We start from the raw sequence: 12,585 nt of genomic DNA on the forward strand, positions 1-12,585 counted from the left end.
AACATTTTCTTTATCGTGCCAACGTTTCGATCTTTATTGAGATCATCTTCAGGGCTCAAAGTGTTTGTCTTCTGTGTAATTGTGTCATTCTTGCGTGTCGTGTTAAGAGTGCCTACACGAACGCAAGAATGGCACAAGTACACAGAAGACAAACACTTTGAGCCCTGAAGATGATCTCAATAAAGATCGAAACGTTGGCACGATAAAGAAAATGTTTTTTTGAAACCTATATCACACCAGACCTCATCTCACGATCTCCAAATAATCATTAACTAACGGTCACCAATCACCACACATTTATGAAATAAAGCCGTGACAGATTGAAGTAGCATGAAAATTAGATTTTGGGCAATAGGGACTTTTTAATCTAATACACCCTGTATATGAGAAGAGGGTAGGAAACGAACTCCAAAAACAAATCAATTGGATGAAGAATAAACATTCCGGCCACACAACAATATCAAATAAAACCAGACACCTATTCCTGGAAATGGTAACTGATTTATGATCCACAAAACCTGTCATGTAGTTTGAACAGAAAATCAAATACAAATATTTTGCGTGCAAACAAACAATTCCAAAACCAATGAAGGAATGAGGTCAGGTATATTCCTTCCAATTCCAAAATACCAGCAATAAAACTAATTACGTAAGTTTAAGTACTTCCGTCTATCAAGCTGAATACTTTATTGTGCCATAGAAAATGGCAACATAAAAACCGTACCGATACGAGCTTCTTAGCATCCTTCTCATCGTCACGTTTTATAAGATTGTCTAAAAACTTGTGCAATGTAAAACATGTAAAAAAACTTACTAAAGATATGTCAAATAGACCATTTATTCATTTATTTCTACTTAATTGCAGCCAGTCATTTTTCGAACAAACTACTTACAAATCATGTTATAAAGGGTGTCAATATTCTTGTGTCACCCCAGTTTTTTAAAAAAACTAGTCAACCTAAAAAAACTTAAACAGTATTTTTTGACACTACTTCTATATTTTAGTAGGTTCAGTTTTGAACTTGGTGGAAGGTCTGGGTCATTTCAGGTTGAGTAGGGGAGGAGGACCATTGTACTTAAGTAAACAGTAAGTTTGTCGTGGAAACTCTCTAGCCGGGATTGGTTGAGTTCTTTTTTAAAATGAATATCAAATTATTTATGATGTTTGATTCTAGAGGTAGAAGGACAATAGAAATGAAGCAAAGCAGTTTTTATTATAAGGTTGTGTTTTTTTAGGTTAGACTGCCTGGAAGTATACCAGAGGTTATGTCTACAAGTCTATTATCAGTTCGATTTTTGTCTTATTTTTAACTTTTCGAGTAAATTTATATTTTCCTTATAGTAGTCAGTTATGTGCGGTACTTTTAAGAAGGTAAATAAGCACGTATTGTATTCTAGTTATCGTACATTTATTATTTAACATTTTCATTACTATATAATTTAAATATGTAAAATATATATTTTTATATATATATATATATATATATATATACTGGTTTTTCTTTTGATAAGTGACAAGATCTCATTGTCAATGTTATTTCATCCTTCTTGGCTTGTTTAGGGAATTTCTGGTTTAGGGAAGACCAATTAGATTGGATTAAACCGTTTTACATTTACTGTTGAACTTTTGTAATCGGGTAGAGCGAGATCTTTTTCAACAGGAATATCAAAGTCTAAACGAAGAGTTTGATTAAAGGCATAGAAAGGAGCATTGCAAAGGACTTTAAACTGAAATGTTGGAATTCGGTTTAAGTTCTATTGCTTAGTAGAACCCCAGAGTTCAAGCCCGTAACTCCTTTAGGTCTGATCAGGCTTGTAAATGGTAAGTTTAGATTCAAGCTAAAATTTATTTGGCCTTACTAGTAGTAAAACATCAAATATGTTTAAACTATATAAAATGTATTATATTTAGTGGTCTGGTCGACCAAATTACTTCTTTCAATTAATTAATCTTTTTATGTAAAATTTTGGTTGAAACTAACTTTTTCATTTTAACCAAAATTTACATAAAAAGTTTCATTAATTGAAAGAAGTAATTTAATCCATCCAACAGATATCTGGGAATATTAATTATATACCAGGGTATGCGCTGTATGGTGGGTTTTATGTTGGCTGAGAGGCGTCCTTTCATTAGATGTCTGTTCGTACTGATTATACCAATTTCTTGTATTTGTTTCATATCTTGAAATTATATGTGACTATAATGTTTGATTTATACCCATTCTGTGCTGCTTCTTTCGCGAGTAGATCTACTTCATTGTTCTTCATTGTCAAATATATGCACATCCAGATGAAGTGGAATTTGACGTTAATTTTTAGCTTTTCTATTCTAAATAGTATATCCATAATTTTGTCTAGAAGGTTAGGGGGTTCTTGATTGCTATTAGAACAGAAGAAAACCATTTGAAAAGAAAGTATTGAAAACTGGTTTGACCCCTCGTTCACGATACTCCACAAGTAGGTCAAGAATTTTTTAAAAATACGAAGAATTTCCATCAATTAATTTTTTTATGTAAGGTTTTGGTCGAAATGAAAAAGCTAGCGCCATGAGCGGGATTCGAACCCATGACCTTCGGCTCAATACGCCGCTGATCTATCACTTGAGCTATCGTGACTTCGATCCACTCGGACACCAACTCCACATCTCGACCTACAACCTTTCGCATTTTCCCTCTTTTTGCCATTTTTGAATTAGTGTCGAAGGTCGTGGGTTCGAATCCCGCTCATGACGCTAGCTTTTTCATTTCGACCAAAACCTTACATAAAAAGATTAGTGAATTGAAAGAAGTAATTGGGTCAATATAATGGATTTAATAAGTAAACGAAGTAGTCACTAACAGCTCACCGTGGCCACTTCATATACCGCCGAGAATCGAATCCTGATGACACGACATTTGAAAAATGGCAAAAAGGAGGGAAAATTCAAAAGGTTGTAGGTTGAGATGGGTAGTTGGTGTCTGAGTGGATCGAAGTCACGATAACTGAAGTGGTAAGAGCAGCAGCGTATTTGGCAAAGTTCGTGGGTTCGAATCCCGCTTGTGACATTGTATAAAATATACTTACTTATATGCATTTTTAATTAAAATTTAATAAATAATGATGAACTCGCAGTATTTTCTGTTTTTTAAGTTAATTTAATTTAATTTTAACTATTAATATTAAAAATGTACATTTGTTTTAATTGATTATAAAATGTCAAAAAATCAATAACTTCAAGGACTGGGATTACTATAGTTACCAATAGGCTACATATTTTTTTTTTAGCAAAATACCTTTGCAGATTTCAATAATTTAACATGAAGGTCCTGCATGATCTTTTTTAAACTCTTTTCGTATAAAGGGTTAAATATAGTTGGGTAATAAAGGTTTAATTGCTCACCTGATACAGGATGAACCACCTGAGTTGCCATTTGTTCGTATCTGAGGTCCGTTTGTTGAGGTAGCCAGAGTAGGAATGGTCGTTATGGGCGCGATCGGAGAGCATTGCAAGCTGCGACTCATGCACCCTGATCGTCCTTTGCATCTTTGGGCTAAACATTGTTGCTTTGCCGCCGCCGCCACCCTCCCCTCACCGAACTGAAACAAAAAGGCTTAATTAATTACAAACGAACATCCACGGTCGGTATATCCTCGCGGTCAGACCGGAAGAAGTGTGTTTTTGCTAGTTCAGTTCGTTCCAACCATCCGACCTCCTCGACTTCAGAAATTGTACAAAAACTGGTATTTCATTAAGATATAAAATCATTCCAACATTACGTCTAAAACTTCATGTTAATCCATCTATAAATGTATAGATTTTCTTCAAAAAAGTAAGTTTTTGTAAGAAAAAGGTCAATATTTTGAAATGACCATATGCTTAACGAAATGACTTATTTTTTAAAATCCAGTAAAACCTTCTAATTACAATGAAAAGACCGAAAGAAAAAATTAAAAGCTGATTGCATAATACTTACTCCAGGATTAAAGGTTTCTTGACAAGACCTTTTTTATCGTTTCTAAAGAGGAATGGAATAAATTTAATACTATATTCGTTTAAAATAAATTCACCTGATGCCGAGATATCGATTTCCGCCAGTCAGATTCATTTAGCCGTAGCAATAACGGCAAAACGCCATGACCTATGTTGGTTCCTCTTACTAATGGGAATTACACAATTTTGGCAGAAGTTAGAACAATTAACGGTCTAACTTTCCATGAGAGAAATTGTTGCTAGGCCTTTCTGTCCGTTACTAAATTTCACGAAATTGGGAGTTTGATGAGACCGAACACCTCTAATTACTGGTTGAATTTCCCTCATAGGGAAAATAATTAATATACTTAAACCTCTATAAGCTAATTGCTAACAATGGCGTTAGCAAAAATAAAAATGAACGTTTCTTCTTGTATCAAAGGTGATCGTTTAAAAGTCGTTCAAGTTCAAAAGTCAAACATGGGGTTATTTAAACAGTCAGCAGGCACTGTCAGTTGGTTAAACATGCAAAATAACTTTTCTTTTTATGTAAGATCTTGGTTGAAATGAAAAAGTCAGTGTCACGATCGGGATTCGAACCTACGACCTTCGGTTCAATACGCCGCTGCTCTAACCACTTGAGCTATCGAGACACAGAGGTCATGGGTTCGAAACCCGTTCGTGACACTAACTTTTTCATCTCAACCAAGACCTTGCATAAAAAGAACAATTAATTGAAAAAAAGTAATCAGGTCAATTAGACCGCTAAACATAAATGGATTAATATGAAAAATAACTTCTTTCAATTAATTAATCTTTATGTAAGGCATTGGTTTGAAAAATGTCAAAAAGGAGGGAAAATTCGAAACGTAGGTCGAGATGGGAAGTTGGTGTCCGAGTGGATCGAAGTCACGATAGCTCAAGTGGTAGAGCAGCGGTGTATCGAACCGAAGGTCGGGGTTCGAATCCCGATCGTGACATTGACTTTTTCATTTCAACCTTACATAAAGATTAATTAATTGAAACAAGTTATTTGGTCAATCGGGCCACGAAAATATAATGGATGAAAAATAACGTTGACGAAATCGACATCTCTCTACGAAAAATGGAGAAAAGATTTCAATTTTTAGATTCAATTTGTATAGAGTATTTGTTTTACACCAGCTTTGTTTGAACGCTATGTTGTTAATTGAAAAGCATCCCCACAATAAAATAGAATTAAATTCGATAGTCAACAAGAAATTTCCTCTGGGAGAGAACTTGTGAGACCTTTATTTGTAGCAACACCGTCGGCTTTCCGTGCCGTAACTTTCCACGTTTCATTTCTTATATGTATACGTATTACATACATTCTCTATGCAAGAAGTAAAATTGTAAAAATCATAAATGTCAAATTGCTTTTTTTTTACAAACCACCCGCTGATGAGATATCAGTATACATATTGATTTTACAGTAAATTAACCCTTTAAATGCTGACATAAACTAACCGCGGTAAATAACAGGTTAATTATATGAAACGCTAAACGGAAACCTTTATCTGCGTTCGCCAGAGGATCAGCATGAATTTATGGGACGTAACTCACATCTATGTCCCTGATATCATTGAATATTTTGTTTTCCCGTCGTTATTCACCTAAAGGGTGTAACGTTGGGTCAAAATTAACCTTAAACTCTGTTTAAACGGGTTTTAGATCAAAATGTAACCTGCGGCTTTGGTACTTTATGTTCGCGTTACATCTAAGCATTTTGAACGATTCATTTTAATTGTTTGTACTAATATCACAGTATTCGACTCTATTGTTTACATGAAACATAAGCCTTTGGGTAATTATCAATATATTCAATTGCATTTACTGTTAAAACCATAAAATAAAACCATAATTTAAAAAATCTAATTTCCCGATTTGAAAAAGAAATGCGGAACACATGAAAAATATGTAAATATATGTTTTTATTAATTTATTATTTATTATATTTTTTGTTTTATTCACAACCACCAATCTTTCTTCTAATGTTGAAAGGAAACATAAACCACCGGTTAATTATCAATATCTTCCATTACAATTACTGATTAAATCATGAAAACGGCCACTAACTTTTGTACTCTTTTTTTCTAAATATTACAAATGTTCCATGTAAGCTGGTGGTATAATGAAATTTAATTGTTGGTACTAATATTACAGTATTCGATTCTATTGTTTACATTAAAGATAAGCCTTTGGGTAATTATCAATATATTCAATTGCATATACTGTTGAAACCATAAAATAAAACCATAATTTAAAAAAAATCTAATTTACCCGATTTGAAATGGGAATGCGGAACACATGAAAAAAATGTAAATAGATGTTTTTATTAATTTATTATATTTTTTATGTTTTATTCACAACCACAAATTTTTCTTCTAATGTTGAAATGAAACATAAACCTCCGGTGAATTATCAATATCTTTCATTACATTTACTGGTTAAATCATAAAAAGGCCACTAACTCTTGTTCTCCTTTTTTGGGTCCCATTTTTTCTATATATACAAACGTTACATCTAAGCTGTTAATGAAATTTAATTGTCTGTACTAATATTACCATCTTCCCTTATAATGTTTACGACTAACGAATACCTCATCATTGTCTTCAGTTAAATTGACTGTATTAAATTAAAATTACAATAAAAAATTAGATTAATTTTCCCAGTTAGAATGGAAATACTGAACAGATGAAAAATTTTGAAAGATATAAAAACTAACTTACTTTACTTCAAATTCTGATGGAAAACATAATTTCTTCAGAACGAATCGATGAATTTTGTTTATAATTTTTTTCACAAATAGTAAAAGTCTTTTCCGTTTTTATAATAACGTTACCAGAAATTCAAAAAAGTTCATTCGTTCTTGAAATATTTAAGCTTTCTTTCAGAACTCGGTAATATCAATTGTTTCGTCTCACTAATAGTTGTTCTTTAAAAAGTTTTAAAAAAATTTCTTTTTTTAACCAGTTACACGAACGAAACGTATATTTCTGAAAGAAAACCAACATTTCCAGAATAAATCGATGAATTTGTTTAACTTATTGTATCATTTTTTAGAATGGAAAAAAGTTTCAAAATATACGAAAAAAATAGGGCATTATATTTTTTTTAAAAAGCCGATCACCAGGTCGGCTTAACTGTCAACGTATTAAAATTATAATAGTACCGACTAGTAAGTTAATAGCAGATTCTATGTGAAAAAATACCTTTGAATCGCTTAGTTTTACAATAAAATTAAAAGGACGTGTCTTTTATAAAAACTCACACGGTATATAATATTTACAGTTTGAAATATTCTAATGTATATTTTCTCTTTTTATTGCAGAGTCCTTGTTAATGTTAATGGGATGTTTGGTGACAGTGTCAAAACCTTCTAGAATTAAAAAATAATACCGACTGAGATACGTTCCAAAAATGAAACATCCTGTTAACATTCAAATATCTTTTTTGTTTAAAATGGCGCATGTATCGACTACTTTTTGGATACTGACTAATCTGGATCTCGATATAGTCAGGTAAAATGAAAAATAAAATTCATAATTTGTTATTAATACAGAACCTGGTGACGGCCTTAAAAACAGGTCGAATAAATGGCTACAAATGAATTTGTTTTCCATTTACTTGACCATATCGAGATTTTTTAAAAATTTAACACATGAAAATTAATAAAGAACACATTTGAAAAAGCTTTTAACATTTATCAAAAGTTCATTTGTTGATTTAACAGGCCACACCAAAATTTAAAATATAATTGTATTTCTTCGGCCTTCACAGTTTCCAAATGTCTTTTCATCGTAGGACCGTTCCATTTGCATATTTTTAATTATAAGATTATAACTCGGGATAGCTTGAGATGTGGAGGCTAACTTTGTTTTAAAAAACCAACTGCGCATTTTTCCTCAAATGAAAAATAAACGAAATTTGTGAAAATGTTTTTAAATTGAGCTTTAAAAAAGCTTGGAACGCATTGTAATGAAACATAATGGGCGATAAAAAGCGAGACACAAATCATGATCAACGCAAAGAATGGTGATTCTGATGAACAGTAATGGATAATTTCAACGTTGCTTCTATAATATACAATTATAATCAAAATATTATTCAAAAACACTTGTCTTGAATCTTTATTTATACCGGGAATTGCAAATTTAGGAAAAGTGGACGATTTGTATAAGTCAATGATAAACAAATCACTTGTGCGACGTAATTGAAAAAAAAAATCGAACGATTTTCAATTTTCTATCAATTGATTAGACATGATCTTGATTGACTTCGTCTCTGCGAAAACTGACAACGGTGAATTATGACGTTGACATTTAAAACGGTTGTGGGCATAAAGTCGCATACTTTCATACGGGAAAAATGAATTTTGAAAAATATGTCAGTTGGATTTTTATTTGGTTGCATTTTAAGGTAAATTAAGAATTCGCGTTATTCTTAAATGATAATAAATTTTGAACAATGTTAATTAAAATTAACAAATTTTTAAATAAATTTGTCTTCTTGAATAGAAAGATTCTTGCACCAAAAGTTATTTTGGCCGTTTAATTTATTTTTAATTGATATAACCATCCTTACATTTTATATTGAAAATATCACCCTTCGGACATTGTTTTATTTTTTTACTACCAGCACAAAAATTGACAGGTAGGTCGAATTGACTAAAAAGGCTTTTACAAAGTCTTCATCACAAAGTATAAAAATTGAAATAAAGTAAAATCCTCCTGCTCCCCATTTTGACTGCGGGTCAATAAATGCCGAATAAATGTTGCATTGTCCAAAATTTAGCTGGGGCTTTGCAGTGAGGGTTGTGCGTCTGCGCGATTTTGCGGAAATCACAAATTGCCAATTTGCGGCGTACATTGCGTTTAAAAAAAGTGGCCCACTAAGAAAGAAAATTTGGTTTTGCCAATTTTTCAGTGGATTACATAACAAAGATGATTTCTTTTTCAGGTAACATTTTGACTAAACTTCAGATATTTTTTTATTGAAAATATGACTTTTCTATTTTTACAGGGTAAACAAAGTCAAATTTTGGAATTTTAGCCAAACACTTATTTTTATTTTTTTATTTTTTTGTAATGTGACCGTTTATATAATATTATATATAGTTATTTATACTATATAGTATATATATAGTTATTAAAAGGTTGGAAATAATTCATCATCAAAAATGCCAAATTCCTATTTCTTAGCAATAACAAAATCCAGTCAATTTACAAAAGTTCCACTCAATTTCTTGAGTTGTTTAACCAACCCTTTCAATTTTGTCACTGTTCTATTTATAATAAGAATAAAGAATGAAAGAAATATGAAAAGATCAAAAGTTTAAAAAAATTAAGAATAAATTATTGAAATGGAAAGGATGAGAAGGAAGAAAGTGAAATCAAAGTAAAGGGATGAAATTTGTCAATTTTATTTTTATTAAAAATTCAATTTCGCCTACCGGCGGAATTCGGAGAATCATGCAGTTATCAAAGGTTCTTGAGATGGTTTACCTGTATAGTCACATCCCCTGAATTAAGGGCATGTTGTGTGAGCGGCGGCTTGCTAAGCACTGTGTTCCACAGGTAGTATACTACCGAAGGCGAACGGCGCATGACCCCTCTCTGAACATGCCCCCTTCCATGCAATCTCCCCGAATAAAAGAGCAAAAGAACAAAAATTAGCCCTCGGAGAACAAAATGTTATTGTTAAATGGAATAATAAGGAAGATTTTGAGGCGAGCCACAATGCCCGTTATCCTTTTGACTCGTAACTCTGATATTACTCGGCCATTAGATGGACAAAATTTATAATTAAAGTCCTTATTTCACAACATGTCAAATGAATTTGGGCGGCTTGTATAATTTTCATGATCGCACTTAAGATTATGAAGATGACCTCGATGATGATGATGAAGGGAAATTAAGAATACTTCACAGATGTTAACAAGTATTAACACAACAGCCTATTTACATTATTTAATCAAAATAAGCAAGATAATCATAAACATTTTTAATAACTTCAACAATTGGATTGTAAAATTAAAGAGGATGAAAAATATTACTGTCGAAATCCAAGCAAAGTATTTACTCCCAAAGAACAAAACTGTATAACCAATAAGTAAATAATAATTAAACACAAAACATGAAGACAGCTTTTGACCAAAGCCATTAGGCACCTACCCAAGAGTGCATCCAAGGAAAGATACCATCGGCACTTCTATGGTTGCTAGTGATAGATGATCTAATCAAACAGCTTTATAGCTTAGGATATCATACCATACCATTCAGTTCGATGAATCTGTCCAATCAGATGAATAACGCCCCAGATTAATAACCCCCTTGGTCAAATATGGAGCTCTAGTATGGTAGCTAAAAACACTGAACGAAGAGACACGAAGCAAACTGCAAATGCTACAAAAACTAGCGGGTTTTAAGATGTCAATGGGGTAATGCATACTTACCACACAACAGTAATGGAAACCGCACTCGATCGTCCACTCCAAACTTATGTAGACAGCAGACTCCTAAGATACAAGGAAATAAATCCAAATGTACAGAGAAGCCATCGCAAAATTCTTAGGCGAATAAGAAGAAGAAGAAGAAAAATAACTTTATTCTGGGACTGGTGTCCCCTAAGAATAATTTACATGAAATAAATAAAGGAAGTTCCTTCTATGAAGTTAAAAGTAAAAAAAAAAGATAGAAATCTTTTCACAATGTATACCAATAAGGCAGGACAGAAGAAAAAATTATATTAAACAAAAATAACAAATGTTAACGTGAGGTCTCTGCTTGGAGGGCGAGGAGGTGATTATACAGGTGGGATTTAAAGGAGGAAAAGGAAGCAGCGTGACGAATAGAAAGAGGAGGGAGTTCCAGAGTTTAGGGGCTCGGATCAGAAAGGATCTTTCGAAGGTATGGGTTGTATGTTGCGGAAGGATAAGGTCGATTGGGGATGAGCGGGTCTTACGAGTGAGATGTGAGGAGTTGAATTGGAGGGATTGGATGATGTAAGGAGGACGACGAGTGTGGATGTACTGGAAAAGAAAGCAACCTAGGAAATACTGTGCACGGAAGGAGGGGAATAGCCGGAAAGTTGGGAATACAACCCCGACACCCGGGATCCCCGTGGGGAAATCTTACGCAACAATTCATAATACGCTTCAATCGCGCGTTCTCCCCCTTCGAAAGACCACCGTATGCCAAACAGCTATAATCGAAGAAGGGAAGTATAAGGGAAGATACAAGGAGTTTGTGGGTGCAGAACGGTAAGAGAAGCCAGGACCGATGAAACAGTCTGAGGGAGGCAATGGAATGGCGGGAAATTTGGGAAATGTGAGAATTCCAGGAAAGGTTTTGGTCAAAGACTACTCCTAGGTTTTTAACCGAAGAGCAGAAGGGGATGGGATGGTTATTTAGCATGAGAGGTGGGATGCTGGGGAGGGAATTGAAGAGTTGCCTGGACCCGATAATTAAGATGGTTAATTAACCCTAACCATCTCTAACCCCCTAGTTAATTAACCCGATAGAATAAGATGGTTATAACGGTTCTTGACAAAATGAGAGGAAAACTCAGCTTTCACATGACCATAAATAACAGATCTTAGGCAGAAGAAGCAGTCCCCAATTTCAAGGCCGCTAATATGGTGCACAGTTGGATCGATGATGGAACCGAGAGTAGTGTAGGGGGTTGTAGGGGTAAAATGAGCTATACCCTAACTTAAGTTCGTACTGGTCCCAACAATCTTCCAAGATGAGGTCCTTGCAATACAACTTTGTGCACAGGTGTTAGTAAAAAAGAATATGAAAGGAGCACAGATTTACAAATTTTAGACAGCTATAAAGGCATTAAAAAGAGTATTATTTTCGCTCCAAACTAATCTAGGAATGCCTTAATTGCCAAATGACGCAAGTAAAACACAGCAAGGTTACTTTAAAGTAGCTTCCTTGACCTGAAGGTAAAGAAGGAAATGAACTGCTGACCAACCAGATAAAGAAAAAGGGGCAGCTCTCTTCTCTTACCCATGGAACCACAACCACAACTATGTGCACCAGAGTGTGTGCTAAAATAGGAACTGAAAAAACAGCTTCAGAAAAAAACCTTAAGCACTGGATAAAAGCACCAGGTACGAAGCAATCCATGAGATCCATAAATCTCTCTACAAGGCGAAGGAACCTCTCTAAAAGCACACTTTCCACGGTATGGTCGTAATCAGAGGTTCTACGATAGACATGGTCGCGGTGGAAAAAAGATTTAAAATTTGACCTTGAATTTTTAATCTTTAAATTATCAGTAAAAATGTACTTACTAATTGGCAGACCATAAAGTGATTCAGATCCTCAATTACTCCCATTCTCCCTTTCTAAATATTACTTTTTCGCATTCAACTTTTTAATAGGATGAAATAAAATAATGAGATCATATATCACTAGAATCCACCATCGAACATAATATTCTGTGATAAAAAATATATCGCTTATGGTACATCTAAATTTGTTGATTTTTGGTGTTTAACGCATTTCGACTTTGCGCCATCTTCAGTGATGAATGTCTTTCTCGTTGACCGTGTAGGTTCTTATACACCGTGGGGCAGTGGTGTCAGTTATTTCCGTTGTCGGTTA

The 12,585-nt window shown here is 33.6% G+C and overlaps 1 protein-coding gene across 2 annotated transcripts in view; it reads right to left on the reverse strand.

Moving 5' to 3' along the window:
- The window catches only part of LOC106663857 (ras-specific guanine nucleotide-releasing factor 2-like), a 116,142-nt gene extending 106,605 nt beyond the window's left edge, over positions 1-9,537 (reverse strand). For both annotated transcript variants that reach the window (XM_014389052.2, XM_014389051.2), the window contains exons 1-2: positions 9,475-9,537; positions 3,380-3,576 (exon numbers count right to left, since the gene is read on the reverse strand). In XM_014389052.2, coding sequence (XP_014244538.1) covers positions 3,380-3,538 — 159 coding nt within the window. In that variant the 5' untranslated portion in view covers positions 3,539-3,576; positions 9,475-9,537. The remainder of the gene's footprint in view (positions 1-3,379; positions 3,577-9,474) is intronic.
- Positions 9,538-12,585: the final 3,048 nt, after the last annotated feature.

The sequence above is a fragment of the Cimex lectularius genome, unplaced genomic scaffold (assembly GCF_000648675.2).
Source record: "Cimex lectularius strain Harlan isolate CLEC.00 unplaced genomic scaffold, Clec_2.1 scaffold41, whole genome shotgun sequence".
NCBI lineage: Eukaryota > Metazoa > Arthropoda > Insecta > Hemiptera > Cimicidae > Cimex > Cimex lectularius.